At 34.7% G+C, this 26,614-nt stretch overlaps 1 protein-coding gene across 1 annotated transcript in view; it reads left to right on the forward strand.

The window, feature by feature from the left end:
* LOC136032897 (ribonucleoprotein PTB-binding 1-like) overlaps positions 1 to 26,614 on the forward strand; it is a 174,729-nt gene that overhangs the window by 117,341 nt on the left and 30,774 nt on the right. Inside the window, exon 6 of the mRNA XM_065713331.1 lies at positions 8,296 to 8,389. Within this exon, the coding sequence (XP_065569403.1) occupies positions 8,296 to 8,389 (94 nt within the window). The remainder of the gene's footprint in view (positions 1 to 8,295; positions 8,390 to 26,614) is intronic.

A 26,614-nucleotide genomic window follows, 5' to 3' on the forward strand; every position in this document is an offset into this window, starting at 1 on the left:
GTTTTTTCAACTGAAAGTAAGGAGCAGCATTAAAATTTAACACTAACAGAATACAGAAGTTCGTTACGTAAGCTAACTCGTAAGTTACGTAGATCTTTTACTAACAAAAACGTTCGTAAAATATTAAAAGTTCTAGTTCTAGTTGCCTTTTTAAGTAACCAAAACATTGGAGGGCAACTAAGCCTCCTCCCCTGCTCCTTTTTTCTCAAAGTGATTCTATCAAAATTATGAGAAAGCCATATAAATATGAAATTTCGTTTTAATTATTCATCTGTGGAGAGCCAAAATTAAAACATGCATTAGTTCAAAAACATTCAGATATTAAATAAAAAAGACATGTTTTTAACTGAAAGCAAGGAGCAACATTAAAACTTAAAACGAATATAAATTAATTCGTATGTGAAAGGGGTTGCTCCCTCCTCAACGCCCCGCTCTTTACGCTAAAGTTTTACTCTTTCTCTCAATTCTACTTTTTAAAACAGTAAAAAACTTTAGCGTAAAAAGCGGGGCGTTGAGGAGGGAGCAGACCCTTTCATATACGAAGTGATTTCTGATCGTTTAAGTTTTAATGTCGCTCCTTACTTTCAGTTAAAAAAAAAAAACTTGTTTTTTTTTATTTAGCTTATCCATACGGGTTCATTAAAAAATATTCTAAAGTTCGATTGTTGCTTGAGTATTTGTATATCTGAATTTGTATTCGGATAAGACTGTAATGACACATGATAACTACCCATACCTAGCACAGTTGGATTTATATAAACGGTTCTCGTATCTCCATACTTCTTGGCAACCTTCCGTCGACAATTTCTGGTAACAGTGCCTCAAAATAAAATTTTTGTAGATTTGGCAGCATTTTGTTAGACCAGAATTCACGTTCACGACCAATCTTTTCATAATATAATTCCTCTTCCCCTAAAAATATTACAAAGTATACAAAATCAATGTCACAACATTCCAATTGCATTTGAACTTGGTAATAGTAGTCATGTGTTCTTTTCAGCTTTATTTCACTATTAACTTTCTTTTCTAGACATGTATTTTTTTTAAGCGCTATCCACTCTTCCAATGTAAGCCCTTTTGCTGTCAAAGGGCACTTCACCTCCAAAAGAGCCTTCTCACCCGAAGGAAAAATTGCTATCCCGTCCGGACTGGCCCCTAGAAACCCATATTCCTTGTGAATGAAAAGCCCAGCAGAGTTCACAATGCAACCCATTTTCTTTGCAAAAGCTGCAATAGCTACAGGCTCATACATCTGACCATGCTCCATTGCCTTTGTTTGGCGGTTTCTGGGATACAGCAGCTGCCGAACTAATGAGCCCACAGTCTTCAACCGCCTTTTACAAACAGCACCAGCTACGGAAGCTGTAATTCTGTTTTTTCTGTATTCTATCCAGCTATTATCGATAGAATTTCTCTGAAGCCTAGTGGCTTTTTCGATACTGAGGATATCTGTTGCAGTACATTGGAGACGAGTCAAAAAATCTGTTTTTGCAATTTCGAGCGCACTGCAATCAAGATCAAGAGCAGTTGCGTTCGAGCCGTAGTTTTTGTCTGCTCCGGTTGGCTCCCTGATTTCTTTTGAAGGGAGTTTTGTGGAAGCATTAGTGAAAAGGCGCTTTTTAGCAGACAGTTTTTTACGTCGAGCAGTAGTCATGGCCCGCTGTTGTGCAAGTTTTTTCAACTGCCTACTTGGTGTACATCCTACAGTTCTTCGAAATATTTCAAGGCGAGCTGAGTGACCTTTCGTAAATCGGATTCCTGCTGCTTTAACACGGGTGGTATATCGCGCACTTTGGCTAACCATGATGTTTTTGCCACCTATAAGCCTTGCAACTATGCTCATAAAATATTCTGCCAGGTTGCTCGTGTGGTTTCCTATCAGTAGACGAGCCCTTCTGGTCAGCGTATCAAAGGCTGAATACACATGGCTGAGAAAGATGTTGCTAGGGGTGTCTTCAGGATTGACCTGTAGAACTTTCCCGGAGAACGAGCAGCGTGTAGGACAAAATCTATGGTCACCACGGAAAAAATGTAGAGGAATTGCCTTCAGCGCACTGATGAGATCCTTCACGCTTTTCTTCTCTGTGGTGGCACATACAATTGCATTTCTGGCAAAATCACACATTTTCTTTATTATTGCGGCAGTAAGAAATCTTCTGCATTCGGCATTTTCATGCTGCTTCTTATATAGTCTGTTTTTCAAGCATTTGCACGCATGATTAGCACACTCAATTTTTTCTACATTTCTGCCATATGGTACCCTTGCTATAATTTCAGAATGGGTACTTGAATCGCCGTCGGCAACAAATCGAATATATCTTAGATTGTGCATGGATGTTGCTATTCGGAATGCGTCAACTAATATATCTGACTCCATACCTGTACTGGGCCCCTGCCAGTTCATAAAACATGTATGTTCAGGAACAGATCTATTTACTTGATGCCTGTATTTCACGCAAGTACAGCAATATTTGTTCCTAATTCCTAGATTTAAGAGTTTCTTCGAATAGAAACCTATCACCACTCCACAGCCTGAGAGTGCACGATATCTATTCCCATAACTTTGTGTACACCAGCTTCCGTCAACTATAACACATGTCTCTACAGCTCCATTTGGGTGAATTTTCTCACCTGCTTCCAGTGCCATCCTTCGCTCGGTTTTCCCATTTTCGATAAGATAGTCATAGAGAACTTTTTCCAATTCTACGCATATTTCTTTCTCAAATTTCGTAAAGACTTTTTGAGACGGGGTATTTATTCCAATGGTAGAGAAAAGTTCTTGAACCTGGGCGTGAGTCATTCCACCATTTATTGCACCAACCACTACCTCTTTGTTGACACTTACTGTTCCTGTTTCTGTTCTGTGTTTCTTTCTGATAGTATTCACACTATCAAAATCAGTCCTTTTTCGTTTTTTGACTACGGTTTTCGTTGAGTCTTTTTTTTTTTAAGCCTTCTAGGAGCAAGGGGTTTTTCTGTGTGAATTGTGGCTTCCTCATGACATGATTCGCATTTGAAGATGAGTCTTGAGCGCAATCCAGCTCTATGTTCTTTAGAAAACATCATATTTGAAACCAAATTGATGTCTTGGCACCTGTAAATAAAATGCTAATTGGTTGTGAGGAAGTAAAATAGTAAAGTAGCGATTTTATTGTTTTGGTAGAAAGGAAAGTGCTATAGCTTCAAAAAAGATAGGTAGTATGCAGAGTAGTGAGCGATGTAGGGTAATTAAAATATGAAATAAAATATAAAATATAGCTAGAAATGGGCGAGAAGTGGAAATTATACAATCTAACCGAAAGTTTGTTGTATTTCATTGTCAGATTAAACCACCCAATTTTATTTATGTATGTAACCAAGCCAAAAACTGTCCTGGAACTACCAATCAGGAAAGCCAAGTATTTCAAAACTTTAAAAAATCCTTTGGGGCATGACAGGAAATGCCCTCTAAACAGACCCGTGTCGATTTACCAAATTCCAACGGAAATTACTAACCAAATTCCAAGAAAAATTAAGTCTCACTTGACTCCCTAAAATCAAATTCAAAGTAAAAATCCGTGCCCCAAATTCAGATGCATCTCAACTATCATTTAAATTTTTATTCGAGTAATTCACAAAGTTCTTATTAGTACGATTAAAAATACCAATATGCTTTTATGAGTTAGGAGGATCAAATTAGCTAGTTTATTTCTCAAATCCTTTAAAGCCTTTGCAGACATTCTTTCAGAACCTTTATCCGTACTTTTTAATGATTAGATAAAAAAACAAGCATTTTAAATGAAAGTAAGGAGCAACATTAAAACTTAGAACGAACAGAAATTATCCCGTATATGAAAGAGGCTGTTTCCTCCTCAACGCCCCACTCTTTACGCTAAAGTTTGACTCTTTCTCTTAACTCTACTTTTTAAAACAGTAAAAAATTTAGCGTAAAGAGCGGGGCGTTGATGAGGAAGCAGCCCCTTTCATATACGAAGTAATTTCTGTTCGTTTTAAGTTTTAATGTCGCTCCTTACTTCTGTTAAAAAACTGTTTTTTTTATTTAATTTCTGAACGTTTTTGAATCAATGCATGTTTTGATTTTGGCTCTCCGCAGATGAATAATTAAACCGAAATTTTAATATTTATTTTTTTGTCTAAATTGCTTTCTCATAGTTTTGATCGAATTATTTTGAGAAAAAATGGAGCGGGGGAGGATGCCTAGTTGCCGTCCGATTTTTTGGTTACTTAAAAAGGCAACTAAAAATTTTAATTTTTTACGAATCTTTTTATTAGTAAAAGATATACGTAACTTACAAATTAGCTTACGTAACTAACTTCTGTATTCTCATGTTTTTATTACGTATACGAAGGGGCTCACCCCCTCGTTAGTACCTCGCGCTTTACGTTAAAGCTTTAATTTTGTCCCAATTTCTTAAGAATGACCCCTGAATCACAAAAGCCGTAGAATAAATAGTTGAAATTACTAAAAATACTTTAGCGTAAAGAGCAAGGTATTAGGAGGAGGTGAGCCTATCGTATGCTTAATAATTTCTGTTCGTTTTAAGTTTTAATGCTTCTCCTTACTTTCAGTTGAAAAAAGCTTTTTCATATTTATTTTATCATTATTTTTTTAAAAATAATACTAGAAAATCCTGGACTCCCTTCATGAAAATTTTCTTCCCCCATGACAAATTCCTCCAAGGAAAGTTCCCCCAACATATCCCCCTCTTCTTCGAGTTACGAGTTTGGAAAATAAGGGGAAACACCCCTAAACGTCATAGTATATATTTTTTTATTTTTCAAATTGGCAAGTTTTTTTGTTTTTTTTTTTTAAATGGAGAGTTGTGAGACACAGTCAAACTTTAGCGTAGAAAGCAAGGCGTTGAGAAGGGAACAGCCCCTATCATATACGGAGTAATTTCTGTTCGTTTTAAGTTTTAATGTTGCTCCTTACTTTCAGTTAAAAAAATTTGTTTTTTTTTTTATTTATTTCAGAATAGCACGACTCATTTTTTCCGCCGATTGATTAGCTTTCGTCATAAATTAATACAGAAGTAAAAAGTGAGGCTATTTCAAAATGTAATGGGGAAATATATAATGGGCTATAAACTGTCTCTTAAAGAGGGGCGAGGGGTGGGGTATAGCGAAGCATTCGCTCTTAGGAATAGTATAAGCAGCTACTTATGGTTGTTTTAAGTTCTTTTCTGAATTTTTAGGCCTTCCTTCAAATGTGGCCCTCTCCTTATTTTTTACCAAAAATATAATTTAAAAGATCTACTGTTTAATACTGTAAAAACTTTAGCGTAAAGAGCGGGGCGTTGAGGAGGGAACAGCCCCTTTCATATACTGGGTAATTTCTGTTCGTTTTAAGTTTTAATGTTACTCCTTCCTTTCATTTAAAAAAAATCGTTTTTTATTTAATTTCTGAATGTTTTTTTAGTTAATCCATGTTTTGATTTCGGCTCTGCGCAGATGAATAATTAAAACGAAATTTGAATTTTTATTTTTTTGGCTAAACTGCTTTCTCATAATTTTGATCGAACGATTTTGAGAAAAATGAGCGGGGAAGGAGGCCCAGCTGCTCTCCAATTTTTTGCTACTTAAAAAGGCAACTAGAGCTTTTAGTTTTTTACGATTGTTTTCATTAGTAAAAATATACGTAACTTACGAATTAGCTTACCTAACGAACTTCTATATTCGCAGGTATCTATTACGTATATAAGGGGGGCTCGCCCACTTGTCAATACCTCGCTCATTACACTAAAGCTTAAATTTTGTCCTAAATCCTTAAGAATGACCCCTGAATCACAAAGGCCGTAGAATAAATAATTGAAATTACTGAAAAATACTTTAGCGTAAAGAGTGAGAGATTAGGAGGAAATGAACCCCTTATATGTGTAATATTTTTTGTTCTTTTTAAGTTTTACCGCTGGTCCTTACTTTCAGTTGAAAACACTTTTTCATATTTATTTTTTCATTGTTTTTTTAAATCATGCTAGAAAATCCTGCCCCCTCCCATTCATGGAAAATTTTCCTCCCCATGACAAATTCCTCCATGGAAAGTTTCCCCAACATAACCTCCTCTTCTCAACCCCTCCTTCCAACCAAAAAATCCCACTGAAAACGTCTGTACACTTCCCAATAATCATTACTATGTGCAAACACTGGTCAAAGTTTTTAACTTGCAGCTTCTCCCATGGGGACTTTGGGGGAGTAAGTCGTCCTGAAAGACATAGTTATAAGGTTTTTCAACTATGCTGAATAAAATGGCTATATCAGGATTTTGATGGCGCTAGAACTTTTCATTTCCATTTGAATGAGCCCTCTCGCAAAATTTTAAGACCACTGGGTCGGTACAATCACCCTTGGAAAAAAGAATTAAATAAATAAACACGCATCTGGGATTTGTGTTTTGGCAAAATATACAAAATTCTACATTCTTGTAGATAGGAGCTTGAAACTTGTACAATAAGGTTCTGTGATACGCTGAATCTGATGGTGTTACTTTCTTAACTTTCTGTTTTGGGATGAAAATATCTTTAAAAGTTATCGAACATTCTTTCTCTATAGCAGAAAAGACAATTATCAAGAATTAATAAGGTACAAGTTGTATTAATTGCAACCCAGAATAATTCCCCATCCTAATAATTTTGATAGCAGTAAATCAATGACGTAAAATGAAAGACAAAGAAAAAACTTACATGTGGCGAATCACGAGCTTTTCATAATTCTCAAAAAGGTAAGGCAGATCCACAATCCAGCGTGAGCCTTTTAGAAGGTCTGACCCCAAATTTCTTCCAGAAGTGATAACTTTCAACACAAAAGGGGAATTTGTTCCAATTCCTTCGGAACTTGATTCGTCGTGAACCGAAGCATCCGTTAAGTCTTCTAACATGTATTTTGGTAAACGCGGTCTGCCTCTAGCCCGATAATTTAATTTCAACTTTTCATGATGGGCCTGCACATTTGGCAAATGGAGCCCTCGTATATTTCTTTTTTTTCCCATGTTACTATGGTCAATAACAAGAACTATATAAGAACTTTATTAGGGTTTTGACCATTTTTATCGGGGTTCACTTACTAAAGGGTTGAATTGTTTCTTGGAAAGGCCTTGGACTTGAGACTGGTCATTTGACTGCTTTAGTATGGGTAATTTTTATTGGGGTTTATTTACCAAGGGGTGGGATTGTTTCTTGGAAAGGCCTTGGACTTGAGACTGATCATTGACTGCTTTTGTAGTTTGCTTTGGTAGTTCTACAGCAAGACTCAGGTTTTGCTATAACAAATTTAAATATTCTGGGGACATTTTGTTTCGTTCATTAGTTATTTTGTTTCATTCATTAGTTATTAATTAGCTTGTTTTATATATTTTTAATTCTTATTTCATTACGAAGATTATGCAAAATTGTACTTATACTACAATACATAAATTTGTCCTGAATTTATTTTGATTAAACCAAAACGATAGATCAATCTTTTTAAAATAAAACCATTGCTTCTTATTCGGCCCTTGTGCTGTGTTCAATTTATCTCTAGGATTAGACGCAGCTTATCCTTAATTATTTATACAACACAATTTTCTTATATATTCATTAACCGGCAGTTTGGTGTCTGCACCTTACTTCTTCTCTAGACTCTGTTTAAACAGGTTAGAACTAAATAATGCTTGACTGAATCGCTCCTGAACAATCCGAGTGGTTAACCCCTTGGTGTAATTTTTGCATTCTTAGATGCTCCGATTACAGCTCAATCTAACCTTTTGAGGGGAAATTTTGATTTCGGAACACAAATATGTAAAGTATTTGAAGGGACTGCAGCCAGGAGGTATATATTATAGAAAAAAGCTTCTTATTGGTGAATAGAAAAATTTTTGCTCTATTTTTTGATACCCCACAAAAACAATGTCAAGCATAGCAATCTAGAATGCAAACCCGAAACAGGTTTTATAATTATTTTGGAATTAGAAAAAAAATAATTGTCGGCTTTAAGATTTGATTATGCCAAAATATTCACCAGATTTTTTTACTTCTATTGACATAAAAACCGCCAAAATCACTAATTCAGTAACGTCAGGCAAACTCCAAATGTTTAACATGGGAGGTATAGGAAGATTCTTTGCGAGCCCGTCCAGCCTTAACAAAAGTTGGCACCGAAATCCTGGGTAATAATGGGGAATCTTTGTTTGACTCAGAAAGACATTGGATATGTAAACGGGGAAGTTCCATTTAATTGCTGTCATGGTCTGATGATTTACGGTTGTAATTTGCTAAGGTTTTATTATGGAATGGCTTTACTTAGTTTATTTTTCTTTTTCAGTGTCAAAACAAAGGAAAAGACGCCCTCTTGCCAGAACCTCCAGCGAATACAATATCACAACAGCTAATGAACTTGTCTAAACATAATCCTGCCTGTAAGTCTTTTTTTAAATGACTTGTTAGTAGGGTATGTTAAAATTTCCCAAAATAGTTTCTTTACTCTTTAGCTGATAAAATTTTCTTATTGGGGGCGGTTTTATCTTGAAAAAATAATTGTTGTAAAAGTAAAGAGTTCAATTGATGTCAGTATCACTTATATAGCTGTTGATCTAACTTATATTGCTCTTGTTGCTTTCTTATTTTTTGCATTAACTTTTCTTGATCATATTTAACTTCTTCTGACTACTTTCTCTTACTTTTTCTCACTTCTATTCCTCACTTCGTGATTACTTCTTACTTCCTCTCACAAATTCATAGCTTCAATATTCATGATAACTTTTTCTAACTGCTTGATCTCTCTTATTTTCGCTTCTTAATTACTTGTTAATTTTTTTTTACATATTGATTAGTTTTGACTTGTGGGCTACTTTTAGCTTATATTCACTGCTTGATCTCGCTTTTCCATCACTGATGAGTGATATCGTTCATTTATTGATTGCTACTCACTTTTTGCTCACTTTCAAATTTTGCTCATTACAGGATCTTGATTCTTGATAACTTCTCAATTTCAACCACTTCATGCTTCTTCTCACTTATTTCTTACTCTCCATTTCTTCTCCCTTCTTGTTTTCACGGCTTAATCACTTCTAACTTCTCATTTCTAACTTCTTCTCCTTGCTAAATCTCACTTCTTGATTACTTTTCACTTTTTAATCACTTATTCTTTCTCCTCACTCATCAATCTCTTCTTACTTCTGGTTTTCGCTTCTAGATCACATCTTTCTTTCTCACCTCTTAATCGCTTCTAACTTGTTCTCGCTGCTTATATCGTCTCCCACTTTTCGTCAGTTGCTTCTTAAGTGCAATTCTTACACTTCTTGAGCTCTTCTCATTTATGGATCTCGCCCAAATAATTCCGCTAGAGCAATGTTCTTGCACTTTAAAGCCACTTCTATCATCGCACCAGATAGCCAAGAAGAAAAATGACTGCAACAAGTCAGTTCAAATTTTTGGTAAAACTTTTAGCTTCTGTTCACTGCTTGATCTCACTTCTTCGCTTTGAATGACTTCTTCACTTGTGAGTTTTCTGCTCGTTGTTGATTGCTTCTAAATTTTCACCTCTAACTTCTTCTCGTTGCTTAATCTCACTTTCTGATTAACTTTCAATTCTTAATTACTTATTACTTCTCCTCCCTCATTGATTCTCACTTCTGTTCTCGTTTTAATCATATCCTTTTTTCTCATCTCTTCGAAATTCTTCTCACAACTTGTGTTGCCTTCCACTTCTCATCGGTTGCTTAGACTTATTTATCTTTTCTCTTCTCCCAATCTCAATTAAATAATTTCCACGACACACTCATTAAAGTCACTTCGACCTTTGCGCCAGAGAGTCTTAAAGTAAAGTAAAGGCTGTAGAAAGTCAATGGTTCTTTTTTTTTTTTAAACGGCTAGGGGTAACTTTTTTGAAAAGAGTCTGTGGAAAAAAATGACTGTTTAATCTTAGCTAAAGGGATGTGTAGAATTAGTTTTTTTCAAGTATTTACTGCTGCAGGACAATAGCAGTAGCAGCTGTATACCAACTAGGAAAAAATTGGAGCCCCATCACGAAGTAATGAAGCAGGAAGCACCGAAAATTTCCAAGCTTCCTAGATAAAATTCCAGTTACCAAGTGAAAAGATAGTCAGTAACTAAACCTAAACGACTTTTCCGAGCCTTGATGTCTTCTTAAGCTACGAACACATCTATAATATGTATTTTCCCCACTTATGAAATGGGGTGCTGAACACCTCATAAGGGACATGACAGAGGGGGTAAAATAGATGAGAAAAATTGTTGCAAAAAGCGTGTTGACCATGTGACTACTAAATAAATTAAATATGCTTGCAAAATGTAACTTAAATAGGTAGCTGGGAGTTTTCAGTAGCTCAGCTTGGGTGCGTTCCAGAAGTACTTTATCACAAAGCAAAATTGATATAAGATAATTTATTGATTAAAAAAATTGTCTTTAATCATTTATTATTACTCTCAGTCTAGAACGGTGAACAACATCAAGCTCAGCCCCATAAGTAAAATGGGCGAACATTCTAGCATATTTTGCATCTATAATTGTTAAAATGGATAAAAGTTTTTTCTATCCTTTGCATTGGAAGGAAAATAATCACAAATAACTAAATATCGTTAATATTTATAGGTGTCTGAAAAACACAGTTGAAATTAAGTCACCAGGCTATCATTCAGACGTCGTTATGTGATGCCTGGCTGGTATTTTTGATCACAATTGAAAAATATCAAGTCAATATAAAAAATTTCTTAGGAAGGAAACTTCCTTTTAACAAGATCTAAAACATACTGACATCGGAACATTCTTACGAGGGCATTGCCAGAAACATTAGTTTGTCTTATCCACAAATTTTACGGCCGAAGAAGCGAATTTTCAAATTTGATCCAAAACAGAAGCGAAATTCGAATCCGGTTAGAGCCTAATTTTAATATCCCCTGCCTCAATATCTCTGTCGTCATATCGTTCCTCACATACTTCCGACTAAGAAAACATGTGACCAAATTGGGAACATTTTATTCGTCATATAAGTCATATTCCATGAAGGGACTAGCCATTAAAATATTTGATATTCATTGTACAAAACAATGCTATGTGAAAAACAGCATTAACAATTTTGTGTGTTGAGGAAGCCTCGAACGTAAAGTAAAGCAAGCACTAGGTGAAATAATAAGAGATCCTTAAAAAGGAGGCTGAAAGAAAACCAAGCGAGCAAAATAGGTAAATCGTAACGAAAAAGGCGAAATTCAAAGGAACTCACTATCAAGGGCTCAAAGGTGATATTACAAAACAGTTTACTTAAGATAAGAATTACATAATCACTAGTTGCGTCCTATATCTAACTCAATAAAAATGACAAAAATAACTCAATAAAAGTTTTTTTTTACAATTTGAAACTGTGTCAAGATAGGAAAGAAAAGGCATCCTGAAACTCGCATTAAATCCTAGACAGGAAAGGAAGAAAACCTGACAGCTACGAAGGAAGAAAATTTTTGAGGGAAATATAAATTAGCTAGCGATGCCACTTTGCTTGGCCAAAAAAAAAAAAACTATAGGGCTGTTTCGCATTTTCTGAAAGTCATTGGTAGTTCATAAAAGTCAAAATATGCTTGAAAATAGAAAGGAAGAGTTGAATGGATTACTGGAATCGTTTTTCTTTAGATTAAAAAAGGGCAGGGAAGATGACTAGCCTTAACAATTCAAAGAAGTGCCTTAATTAAATGCTGCTGCTGCCATCTTCAATTTACCTGTTGCTGCCGACTTTAATTCTTTGCAGGATTTCTAACCTTGCACAAGTTTTTCACACTGGTTAACACTCCTCCTTCAGTGGTGTAATTTCTTCAAAATCTGGGGGGGTGTAAGTTTTCTGCCAATTTTTCCAGATCAAGTAAAACTGACAGTGAAAAATGAAAATGACCATATAGTACCATTGACTAAAGAAAACTGACCCGTTTCTGTGGATGCTTGAATTATGCTGGTTTATCTTGGTATTGAGAAGGTTTTTGAAGAAACTAAATTTCAGCTGGGGGCGAAACTGGGGTATGGGGGGACAAAGGTCAGGGAGGGACAGTTTTCCGCCTTCCTCGTAGCAAATTACGCCCCTTTCCTCCTCCATCCCACTCAGCAGAAAATTTCCACTTTGACCACTTGATGAAATACCTTTGAACAATTTTCTTATAAATTCCCACCTATTATGGCGAGTGTGTTTCGCTTCGTCTGCTCCTCATAAGGCCGTCTAGTAAAATTATTCTTGAGGCTCAATCTTTGTGCATTTTGGGACATGTCCACTTATGGCATTTTTAGCTCATTTCCAACAGTCTCGTTTGCGAAATGCTAATGAAGCCATAAGCACATACTTTTCAAGAATCTGGCTGGCTGAAATTCCATTTCAAACTTATAATATTTTTGCCCTTCTCATTTTTCAAAGACAAACTATAATTTTGATTTGCATGATTGAGGGAGAATATCGCAATATGACATCAACAACCATCAATGGTGCAATTTAGTCAAAATCCTGGAAGGGGGCTAAGATATACTAAAGAAGATTGACCTATCTTTCTGGTTGCTTGAATTATAATTGTTTTAATAATTTAATTATTAACTAATTAATTATATTAATTATTGCTTATCTTAGTTTTGACAAGAGTTTTGCAGAAGCTAAATTTTAGCTGAGGGGGCAAACTGGGTGCTGGAGGTGGAAGGGGCCCCCCACAGCAAAGTACGCCCCTAACTACCATGTCTAAGCTGCCTCCGCTTAGTTGAATCTGGAAATACGTAGTTCGTCATTATTTGGCTCTCTTGTCAGTAAACCTTCTAGAATTAGTTAAAATAATTCGTACATAAATCATTTATAAATCAGCCTTATGTAATTTAATAGAGTTGACTCTTAATATGCTTTGCTTGTGTCCCAGGAGACAAATATCTTTAATGGTACTTAATCATTTTTTATCACGATGCTTCTAAAATACCAGATTTTAGAAGAATTTTGTCATTTTTTTTGTATTTCAAGTAAAGAAAGAACTAAAAAGTTGACATATATGCTTGTTATGAGCATATAAGGTGTAGAATTTGAAGAAATGAATCATTTAAGGATAGAGGTAATGACAAATAACTAATCATAATTAATAATAATTGTCATTAATTATAGTTGATTATTGTTTTCTGAAATGCACTGTTTTGTGTTACTTCAATTTATTAAAAAGCATATATAATTTAATTCCTCCAATTTCTATGTTATCATATATTTGGAAAGCCAAAAGGGAACTAGCAGGTGGTAAAAGCCAAATTGGTGTGCTCTAAGAGCTAGCTTTCTACTAAGAAAACACTGCTGAGTGATTTACCAATGGGACTAAATACTATATATATATATATATATATATATATATATATGTATATATATATATATATATATATATATATATATATATATATATATATATATATAATCTATATAAAAATAAGTTGTCTGTGGATGTGTCTGTCAGGTGACGTCATGTTTGTGTATTGACTGACGTCATGAAGTTAGTTGTCGTCATTTTTGTTATGACGGTAACGTCATTAAAGATATTTAAGACATGCGTTCACGTAGAAATCTATTAATGTTTAACTTTTAAATGACTGATGAACTTACAATGACAACAGCCGAGGAAGATGCTCAAAGAGTCTATGCCAAAAAACTTGCTGCTGATAGAGAAAGTCAGAAAAGAAAGCGTGCCGAGGAATCAAATGAACAGCAAGGAAACAGGCTTGAGGCTGATAGAGAAAGAAAGAACGGAAAGCGTGCCATTCTCAGGCGAGAATCATAAATTTTTACAATTGTACTTCATCACTGATAGAAATTCTGAATTGAATGCATTTATGATACGATAATGCATTGTGTCGATAACAACGTTGGAGAAATTTTCTTTTTGGATGCGCCAGGAGGTACTGGTAAAACGTTTGTGATAAAACTGATTCTGGCATCAATTCGATCAAAAAATTATATAGCGTTGGCAATTGGGTCGTCCGGAATAGCCGCGACATTGCTGCCTGGTGGAAGAACTGCTCATTCCGCTTTGAAATTGCCTCTGAATTTGCATTCTACAGAAACTCCCACCTGCAATATTTCCAAATCATCTGCGATGGGTAAAGTATTCAGCAATGCAAACTTATTATTTGGGATGAGTGCACAATGGCACACAAGAAATCGCTCGACGCTCTGGATCAATGCTTGAAAGATTTGCGAGGGAAGTCGAAACCCTTTGGCAGGACATTAATATTGCTTGCGGGAGATTTCAGGCAAACATTACCTATAATACCTAGATCAACTCCTGCAGACGAAATGAATGCTTGCCTGAAAAATTCTAATTTATGGGCACACGTAAAAACATTAAAATTAACTACAAATTTGCGTGTCCGATTGCAAAACGATGACTCTGGTCAAACATTTTCAGATCAATTGCTGGCAATTGGAAACGGAAAGCTCCCAGTAGACTCAATTTCGGGACGTATACAACTACCTGCTGATTTGTGTAATTTAGTGACGTCCAAAAATGAATTGATTGAAAAAGTATTTCCGAATATTCTAAAAAATTATAAAAATAATAAATGGCTAAGTGAAAGAGCGATTCTCGCACCCAAAAATATAGACGTCCACGAAATCAACAATATTGTTTTGACCAAGATTCGAGACCAGGCAGTCCTTTACAAGTCAGTCGACACAGTTTTGGAACCAAATGAAGCGGTTAATTATCCATCTGAATTTTTAAATTCCGTGGATCTTTCAGGGTTTCCACCACACGTGCTACAACTAAAAATAGGCGTACCAATAATACTTTTAAGAAATATCAACCCACCAAAGCTTTGCAATGGCACGCGACTTGCCGTAAAAAAAACAATGAAAAACCTAATAGAGGCCACAATCTTGACAGGGCCTTTTGAGGGTGAGGCTGTTCTTATTCCTCGCATTCCCATGATTCCAACGGATCTGCCTTTTCAATTTAAAAGATTGCGATTCCCAATTCGATTAGCATTTGCAATCACCATTAACAAAGCTCAAGGTCAATCATTAGAAAAATGTGGTATAGATCTTATTACTGATTGTTTTTTCCCATGGACAATTGTACGTTGCATGTTCGAGGGTCGGTAAACCTGACAATCTATTTATATGCAGCGACAATTGGACAGCGAAGAATGTTGTATATTCGCAAGTTTTGCGCAGTTAATTTGTATTGTATCTATCTATCTATCTATCTATATAAAAACGAGTTGTGTGTATGCATGTTTGTTTGTTTGTAAAAAGAGCGTTTGCATATGACGTCATTATTAGTACATACGGCTTTGTATATGCACAGACAATTGGAAAGCCAAGAATGTTGTATATTCGCAATTTTTACGTAGTTTGAAACACATATATAAATCTATCTATATTCACAGGTGGGACACAGGGACACAACTACAATGGCGCGTAACGACTTACGCATGCGTGGGGGCTTGGGGGGGCACGAAGTGCCCCACCAACTAGGTGTTGGGGTGGCGCGAAGCGCTTCCCCAACAGCTAGTATATATATATATATATATATATATATATATATATATATATATATATATATATATATATATATATATATATATATATATATATATATATATATATATATATATATATATATATATATATATATATATATATATATATATATATATATATATATATATATATATATATATATATATATATATATATATATATATATATATATATATATATATATATATATATATATATATATATATATATATATATATATATATATATATATATATATATATATATATATATATATATATATACTAGCTGTTGGGGTGGCGCTTCGCGCCACCCCAACACCTAGTTGGTGGGGCGCTTCGCGCCCCCCCGCGCGCGTCAGTCGTTACGCGCCATATTAGTTACGCGCCATTGTAGTTGTGTCCCTGTGTCCCACCTGTGAATATAGATAGATTTATATATGTGTTTCAAACTACGTAAAAATTGCGAATATACAACATTTTTGGCTTTCCCACTACTGGGAGCTTTCCGTTTCCAATTGCCACCAATTGATCTGAAAATGTTTGACCAGAGTCATCGTTTTGCAATCGGACACGCATATTTGTAGTTAATTTTAATATTTTTACGTGTGCCCATAAATTAGAATTTTTCAGGCAAGTATTCATTTCGTCTGCAGGAGTTAAACTACGTAAAAATTGCGAATATACAACATTCTTGGCTTTCCCATTGTCTGTGCATATACAAAGCCGTATGTACTAATAATGACGTCATATGCAAACGCTCTTTTTACAAACAAACAAACATGCATACACACAACTCGTTTTTATATAGATACCAATTGTCGCTGCATATAAATAGATTGTCAGGTTTACCGACCCTCGAACATGCAACGCACAATTGTCCATGGGAAAAACAATCAGTATTAAGATCTATACCACATTTTTCTAATGATTGACCTTGAGCTTTGTTAATGGTGATTGCAAATGCTAATCGAATTGGGAATTGCAATCTTTTAAATTGAAAAGGCAGATCCGTTGGAATCATGGGAATGCGAGGAATAAGAACAGCCTCACCCTCAAAAGGCCCTGTCAAGATTGTGGCCTCTATTAGGTTTTCCATTGTTTTTTTTACGGCAAGTCGCGTGCCATTGCAAAGCTTTGGTGGGTTGATATTTCTTAAAAGTATTATTGGTACGCCTATTTTTAGTTGTAGCACGTGTGGTGGAAACCCTGAAAGATCTATGGAATTTAAAAATTCAGATGGATAATTAACCGCTTCATTTGGTTCCAAAACTGTGTCGACTGACTTGTAAAGGACTGCCTGGTCTCGAATCTTGGTCAAAACAATATTGTTGATTTCGTGGACGTCTATATTTTTGGGTGCGAGAATCGCTCTTTCACTTAGCCATTTATTATTTTTATAATTTTTTAGAATATTCGGAAACACTTTTTCAATCAATTAATTTTTGGACGTCACTAAATTACAGAAATCAGCAGGTAGTTGTATACGTCCTGAAATTGAGTCTATCGTATCATAAATGTCTTTCTGTTCCGACGTTAACTTGGAAATGTTATTTTGTACATACGACAATAGATCATTCGTACTGTAACTTTTTTCACGATCCAATTCTACACATGTCGAAACAGCAGCGATACGGTTAGGTGAAGGCATTCCCAAATCCTGAAGAGGTTTGTTTGCGATACGTACGCACAAATCTTTTATAATAACTAAAGTGTAGTTATAAATTTCTGATGTTAAATCAAAAGTCATATCTGACGTCTCTAACTGTTTTCGATGGAGTACATCTTCGGACATTTTTGACTTATATTTTTCCCATAACTCTGTAGGAGCTGATGGAGAGCAAGTTGTTAAAATGATGCCAAACAATGCACGAATTTGACTTGGGGTTGACGTTTCGCACTAATGGGGAATATGGAACAACCCACTCGTTATCTACTTCGATGGTGGTACCGTTGCCATTGTAGGTTCTTCAGTCATTTTACAATTAGAAATTTCTCTTTCAACGGTCTTCTTACAATTAAAAATTTGTCTTTGGACGATATTCTTAAATACCTGTGTCCTGGTCGTCATTTATATTCCCTGTGTCCCGGCCGTCATTTGTGTCCCGGTATCCCAGTCTGTAATTTCTCTTTGAGTGTCCCGGTCGTTATTTATATTCCCTCTGTCCCGGTCGTCATTTGTGTCCCGGTCTGTAATTTCTCTTTGAGTGTTTTTTCTTTTTAGTATTTTTTAGTTTTTTACATTTTTTCTTTTTTCAGTTTTCTTTTTCTTCTTTATTTTTCAGCTTCACTATGAAATACATATCGCCGAACCTTTGTTTTTTTAACTAAAATCTGGTAGGCATTGATGACCTTAACCGAGTCAAAATCCCAAACCCAATCATCATCGCTATCATTTTCAGTTTTGATATATTTTGACTCTCGCTGTCCAGGTGGATCTTCATCTAACTGCGCGGTTTTGCGTTCTTGAGCCTCAAGCCTGTTTCCTTGCTGTTCTTTTGATTCCTCGGCACGCTTTCTTTTCTGACTTTCTCTATCAGCAGCAAATTTTTTGGCATAGACTCTTTGAGCATCTTCATCGGCTTTTGCCATTGTAAGTTCATCAGTCATTTTAAACTTAAACATTAATAGATTTCTACGTGAACATATGTCTTAAATATCTTTAATGACGTCACCGTCATAGCAAAAATGACGACAACTAACTTCATGACGTCAGCTGACACAGAAACATGACGTCACCTGATCCACAGACAGACACACAGACAGACAACTTATTTTTATATATATATATATATATATATATATATATATATATATATATATATATATATATATATATATATATATATTTATATATATATCAATTGACACAGAAATCGAAGCCCCTGTTTCAAAATTTTTCTGTTTTTTAGTTTAGTAATCAAATACGAGGTTAAAGTATAACAGTTCAAAATAGGGATGAAACCTTTTAATCGACAGTGAACAGATATAACATTTTTAACTGAATATTTCGAACACATATACAGCGTTCATCATCAGCAGCAAAACTTTTAACGCTACTAAGAGTTTTACTGCTGATGATGAACACTATATATGTGTTCGAAATATTCAGTTAAAAATTTATATCTATTCACTGTCGATTAAAAGATTTCATCCCTATTTTGAACTGTTATGCTTTTGTCATGGAAAGGTAGTGTTGTCTTTGAAGTTATCTAATACGAGGTTTTTCTTATTATGGGAGAATTTGAACTTATTTAGAGAATTTGAAATGTTAGTTGCATATGTCTAAAAAAGACAGTCCTACGAGGGAGGGTGGTATTCAGAATAGCTATTTTTCACAATACCCCGTTGACATCTGGCAATTTCGACGGCAACTTAAGGTGTTATGCAAACATGTCTTTCTTGGGATGTTCTCATTGGTGTTCTATTTAAAATATTACGGTATGTAGAGGGAAAAATTATTTTATCCTGGTTTCTCACAGCTGCATTATTTTTATTCTGGCACGAAACAGTTTATCAATAACATGTTCAGGAATAACAGAAAAATTTATTTCAAATCAGTCCTATTTGGTCGTTAAATTGGGAAAAAAATAAAACAAATACCTAAAATCTTTTGTCAGTAATGGTAATTAACAATCCAATGTCATTTTATTCCAAAATTTTGGGTAGCAAAAAATATATGTATCATGCATTCTTATTAAAGTCGATCTCTTAGCGTATGGAACGGACGATGATCGCAGAAGGTTGAGTGAAGGCTCAAAACTTAATGAATGAAATCAGGTTGTATAAGAACCAAACTCTAACGAACGTAAATTATTATGAATACAGAGATAAAATCCAAAACCAACATAAATTAAAACTAATAATCAAAATCAAACTCAAAATGAGCTGAAATTGGATCAACTGTGAAAATGGATCAACAGTACGACCGATTCCTTAGACGATCTAGAGAGAATAGAATAAATTTTCCCCTTAAGTGTCTTGTTTAATGGAAAAAAAATTGTCGCCATAGCTTTAATAAAACAGCTATTAATGCGTTATGCATTATGAGTGTTTTTAGTGTTATGCATTAATGAACTATCGAAAGCTATTTATTATATATTCATGAGTTATTATGAGTACTTTGAGCTACTTATTGTCGTCCTTTTCGTTAGAAGTATAATTTTATATGTTTCAGTTTTCTTTTCATTTATTTCCTATAATCCTTTGTGTACATCCATGTATGTATAGAGGGTATAAATAAGTCATTATTATTATTATTATTATTATTATTATTATTACTGTAGCCCAAATTAAATATTTTCCATCTACTATGTCACTTCTCTTTTTCTTGTCTCACGCTAAGCTGAAAGAAACTAATGAAAAAACCGGTTCTACATTGCGTCAATGGATGAACAACTTGAGGAGTCGAGGCTATATGATACAAGTACCCTAACCTGCATTACCCGAGTAGTGCATAGCAGGAAGAAACCTGATGTCTACTGAGATACCCAAAGAAATGGGATCCTTGGGGTTAAATCTATGACAGAAGTCACAAAATTTATTATTTCAGCTAGACTATTTCTAAGTTAGGTCAAAATCAACCTGAATTCAAGTAAAAAATATGTCGAAAGTGTAAAAAAAAACATATGGATTTGGGGCTGGGAGCCTAGAATTGACTTCCTCTTTTTGATAGACAGATTCATAGGCTAGAATTTTGTTTCTTTATTTAAAAAGAGAAATAATTCTATCAGTGCGGAAAGATCCTGAACGTAACACATAATCGCATCATTTTGCATCAGCCCTGTCTATGCGAATCTTTACTTGCCTATGCTCTGAGACTAGTCTAGCCATAGCTATTTTATGATCCAGAAAACATTTAAAACAAAATAATCTACTTGCTTTTGGATATTTCAGGTTTGATACACAAAAATCAAAGTTTCAAATTCAAATAAATTCAAATTCGAATTACACAAAATTCAAATAAGTTAAAATAAAGCTTATCAAACTTCTCTAGCCAAACTTGATAATCCTGCTCTATGGATTAGTACTAAAAGTTTTCAATTTGTGACTTAAGGGTTAAGAATTTAGTTCGTTACGCTAATGCTAAAATGAGTTAAATCGCAATATCCTAACCAAGTTTTATATCTTGAGAATTTTTAATTTTCAAATTTCTGAAGGGCTATCTAGCGGTCCCGCCTCAGCCCCTGCTCTTTAAGCAAAGGTTTAACTTTTTGCCACTCACTCTATAAGAATAGCTGCTTAAACACAAGGACAAATTGGAATGGGATGTTTTTTCTGGCTTTTTTGCAGTACCTCGCGAATGGAAGATGCACATTCACTCTAATTTGTCGCACATTTACTCTAAACACTGAAATCTTTAATCCAATATATTTAAAAAAAAGTTAAATAAAGCACTTTGGTAAATGATCGCCAAAACAATTTTAGCAATTTGTTGTTGTTGGATAAAAAACAATAATTAAAAAAGGAAAAAAACACATTTTTGCACTAATGAATGTTTTCAGTAAAGCACTGTCAAACTAGCGTAAAGAGTGAGGGATTGAGGATGGAGCATCCCTCTCATATACATAATAATTTCTGTTCGTTTTAAGTTTTTATCTTGTTCTTTACTTTCGTTTGAAGAAAACTTGTTCTTTTATTATTTGACAGCGTGACACTTCTTTATCATGTAGTTGCTTGATTTATACTTTCCTCTAAATTTAATGCTGTCTGACCTTTTCTATTGTCGGCTCCAAGCTTTGCATGTGCAATTATTAATAAGCATTTCCAATATTGATCTTAGCTTAGAAATGGTTTGTCAAATTAGTTTCTAAGAGAACCTGTGGTTAGTTTTTGACTTAGAACAAGTATCCAGTGTTAGTAATGTTTTTGTTTGTTCTTTATCCGACACTGTTAGTAAAAGAAAAATTTCGACTGAACGCTTAAATAGCCCTACTTCAAAATGTAATAACGTAAATTACGTCAATTAATCTCAATAATATCAGCTATAATTAAATAGTTCGTGGTAACAAACTGTAAGTAAGGAGCGACCCGGCTCAATAATAACCGAAACCCTAAAAACGGAATTTTGATATCAATAAATATATCAAAAGAATCAGATTTTTTATGCTGACTTCTAAGTTTCATCAAGTTTAGTCTTACCATCAAGTTATGAGCCTGAGAAAATTTCCCTTATTTTCGAAAAAAGGGGAAAACACCCCCTAAAAGTAATAGAATCCGAATAAAATCACACCGTCAGATTCAGTGCATCAAAGAACTCTATCGCAGAGGTTTCAAGCTCATATTTGCAAAAATGTGGAATTTTGTATTTTTTTTGCCAGAAGAAAGATCATGGATGCGTGTTTATTTTATTTATTCACTTTTTTGTTGTTTTTGTTGTTTTTCCCCCAGGGGTGATCAGTATCGACCCAGTGGTCGTAGAATGTTGTGAAAGGGGTCATTCGAACGGAAATTACAAGGTCTAGTGTGCCTTTTGAGTGACCAAAAAATTGGAGGGCAACTAGGCCTCCTCCCACGCTTATTTTTTTCCAAAGTCAACCGATCAAAATTTTGAGATAGCCAGTTTTTGGTACTAAAATACTTTTGTACTTTTATAAGTTTTTGTACTTTTAGTACTAATACAGTTATTGTTAGTACTTTCATAAGAGCCTTTTAGTCTAATTTATCGGCTTTCGTGATTCAGGGGTCATTCTTGAAGAACTGGAACAAAATTCGAATTTTAGCGTAAACATGAGGTGTTGCCGATGGGAAGAACCCCCTCATATACGTACTAATTTCTGTTCGTTTTAAGTTTTAGTGTTGCTCATTACTTTCAGTTGAAAAACTTGTTTTTTCTATATAATAACGCCAGAGCATGAAAACGTCCACAAAACAATGACAACGTCAATTTGCATTTATGTGGAGAACTTACTTTAATATATCACTAGATAAACGTCAAGACATGATAACGCTAAGTTACTAACAATACTTTTAGCACTAGATCTGGTGACACAGAAAACCTCACCTGTAGTACAGACTTCCTAGAAACAAATACAGGGAGTAAATTATGACCAACAGGGGTCATCTAGATGAAACATAAAGCGCTACAATTGCTTTAAATTTGGGTATTTCCTTTATGATAGATACATGGCCCCTTTATGCATGGTTTACCACCATCCTTGGTAAGGATCAGCATTCTTTCCTCATCTTAAAAATACAGATGTCGGTTCCTAGTGTTGATAAATCTTCGCTGGCCCAAACATCAGACAGTCTCTTTCACTGGATAACAAACTCGCTTTGCGCCAGACTGGATAAGATCCAGAATAGGGGTAGACTGAGAGAGTGTAACTCTTCCAAAGACCAATAATTGCCTTCAGAGTCAAGGTTTTGTATTATTACTACTACTACTAACAACTCACCGCCGCACCAGCCGCCTGAGGCCAATACAGCTAAGCACACTCCTCCTCCATCCCAATCTATTCCAAGCCCCCTCTTTACACCCCTCCAGAAAGTTCCCATTTCCTTAAAATCTTTCTTTATAACACCCTCCCACCCCAGTCGTGGATGACCTGCTTTGTGTTTAGCCCTGAACGGTTGCCCTAATAGAACAATCTCCGGACAAGGTTGTATATTACTTAATGAATATTTCCCACAAGTTCATCAACTCACCTCCTTCTGAGGGGCTTCACCTCCTTGTGCCACTGATTATCAAGGTGACCGGATAGATACGTAGTTAAACAGTTAAAATACGTAGTTACTATTACCTGAAAGAGGAAACTCCTCTGAAAGAGTAATGGAAAAGAAGGTTTATTTGGCCTCACAAATCTGTTTGGAATCGTGTCCCTGCTGTCACCCCCCCCCCCTTAAAGCATATACTGAATCAGTGAAGACTAAACAGATATAAACCTACCTAAACTTTAAAAAAAAATAGAAACTCCTGATGTGCTTGGTACCGTGAAACGGGCTATAAAAAAAGATGTTTGGCGGGGTTAAACCGTACATGCAAAAGAGTCGACTTATGAAAAATACAAATAAATTTTTTTTTTCTGAAAGTAGAGATCAAAATTAAAACTTAAAACGAACAGAATTTAGTTCGTATATGAGGGGATTCGCCCCCTCGGCAATACCGTGAAACGGGCTATAAAAGAGATGTTTGGCGGGATTAAACCGTTCATGCAAAAGAGTCAACCTTATAAAAAATGCAAATGAAAAAAAACGAGTTTTTTTCAACTGAAAGTAAAGGGTAACGTTAAAGCTTAAAACGAACAGAAATTGGTACGTATATGAGAAGTTTCGCCCCCTCGGCAATACCATATTCTTTACGCTAAAGCTCGAGTTTTGTTCCAGTTCTTTAAGAATGAACCTGAATAACAAAGGCTGTTTGATTAGTATAAATAGTTCTTTTGAAAGTACTAAGAAAACTTTGCCGTTCTAAGCGTATTTACCGTTCTTAAATTGATACAATTAAATAATCTTTAAAATTAATAATATTCTGTAATAATTTCTTGGACTGTAGTCTAAAGACTGCAGTCAGTCATAAATGAGACAATTGTTTCAGAGTGTATTGAACTGCGAGTTCAGTATTTCTATTTTGATGTAATCGAAACTTCACCGAGTTAATCCCAATCGTTCTTATTAACTAATCTTCCGCTTGGGTAACACGACGACCCAATTATTTCCCTGCTAGGATCAACCTACCTGTCCACCAAGGTGCCCTAAAGACCTAGCCAGGATCATAGTTGCAGCAGTAGCTGCAACCTGGTAGAGAGTGAGCCACAACCCATAGTAACTAAAAGTTAAAAAAAAAGCGTTTTGAAAAAACTGCCTAGTGAAAAAAATTGCGATTTGACACCGACTCAGGAACGGTAACTATTATTTCGGTTTGTCTTAAAAGTAAAAGTTTATTGCGAAAAGAAATTTATGGTGATTTCGAAAAAAAGCCTGAAACCCCTCAAAAATAGTATCAGATCAAAATGAAAAGTTTACCACTGGAGTCAGCAAGGTCGAAAACCCTATAAGCGAAATTACAGTCCCCCACCTTGAACAACAAGGAAAATCACTTTTTTCATTGGTAGCACTGATCTGTCTCCCGTTTTTTTTTTTTTTTTTTTTTTTTTTTTTTTTTTTTTTTTTTTTTTTTTTTTTTTTTTTATCAGGGCTAGCTGGTTACCAGAACATCATAGAGAGATACTTAATGGCTCCATCAAAAGCTATTTCTTGTATCTAAGTTATTTTTGTAAATTGCACCATTTGCAAGTGCCATATGGCACAAAAATGGCAGTTTCTCAAGGGGTAGGGCTACCAGGCTACCAGAACATCTTAGACATATTTTTAATAGCTTATATAAAAGGTATTGCTCACACCACGTCCTTCATATAAATTCCATCATCAGTAAGTTCCAAATGGTAATAAAAACGGGACTTTTGGTGCCATGTCTCAAGTGGAAAAACTAGGGCTAGTGCCCTACCAGAACTTTTGAAAGTGACGTTTAATGGCGCATTTGGAAGCTATTGCTCATATCTGTGTGATGTTTATCAATCTTATCATCCGTAAGTGTGATATAGCATTTATATATATATATATATATATATATATATATATATATATATATATATATATATATATATATATATATATATATATATATATATATATATATATATATATATATATATATATGTGTGTGTGTGTGTATATATATATATATATATATATATATATATATGTATATATATATATATATATATATATATATATATATATATATATATATATATATATATATCTATATATATAAAAATAAGTTGTCTGTGTGTGGATCTGTGGATCAGGTGACGTCATGTTTGTCCGCATATGACGTCTGAATTATTTCACACTAATATAAAAGAAGAAAAAAAACTAAAAAAGGTAAAAACTACAAAAAAAACTAAAAAGAAAAAAAAACTAAAAAAGCTAAAAAACTAAAAAAAACTAAAAAAAGGTAAAAAACTAAAAACTAAAAAAAACTGAAAAACTAAAAAAAGGCAAAAACTAAAAAAAAACTAAAAACTAATAAAAAAAACTAAAAAAGCTAAAAAACTAAAAAAACTAAAAAAACTAAAAAAAGGTAAAAAACAAAAAAAAACTAAAAACTAAAAAAGAAAAAACTAAAAAAAAGGAAAAAACTGAAAAATAAGAGAAAAAGAAAACTAAAAAAATATTAATAAATATAAAAAATATAAATATAAATATAATATAAATTAGCAATCAACAAAGCACCGAGACACAAATGACGACCGGGACACAGGGAGTATAAATGACGACCAGGACATAACTAAAAAAAAAAAAACTAAAAAAACTAAAAAAATGGTAAAAACTACAAAAAAACTAAAAACTAATAAAAAAACTAAAAAATCTAAATAAACTAAAAAAGAAAAAAAAGAAAAAAGGAAAAAATAAAGAAGAAAAACAAAACTTAAAAACGAATGTATATACAGACCGGGACACCGGGATACAAATGACGACCGGGACACAGGGAATATAAATGACGACCGGGACACAGGGACACAACTACAATGGGGACGCCGGGGGGCACAGGGGGATATAAATGACGACCGGGACACCGGGACACAAGGAATATAAATGACGCCCGGGACACTCAAAGAGAAATCACAGACTGGAACACCGGGACACAAATGACGACCGGGACACAGGGAATATAAATGACGACCGGGACACAGGGACATAACTACAAAGGGGACGCCGGGGTGCACAGGGGGATATATAAATGACGATGGCGACTCAGGGAATGGTCGATAAGCAATCACCATCAACAAAGCTCAATGGCAATCATTAGAATCATGAGGTATAGATCTGAATACGGATTGTTTTCCCATGGACCATTATATGTTGCATGTTCAAGAGTCGGTAAACCTGACAATCTATTTATATGCACAGACAATGGGACAGCAAAGAATGCTGTATATTCGCAAGTTTTACGTAATCTATCTATATTCACAGGTGGGACATAGGGACACAACTACAATGGCGCGTAACTAATATGGCGCGTAACGACTTACGCGCGCGGGGGGGGCTTGGGGGGGGGGCGCGAAGCTCCCCCACCAACTAGGTGTTGGGGTGGCGCGAAGCGCCACCCCAA

Source organism: Artemia franciscana, chromosome 11 (assembly GCF_032884065.1).
Source record: "Artemia franciscana chromosome 11, ASM3288406v1, whole genome shotgun sequence".
NCBI lineage: Eukaryota > Metazoa > Arthropoda > Branchiopoda > Anostraca > Artemiidae > Artemia > Artemia franciscana.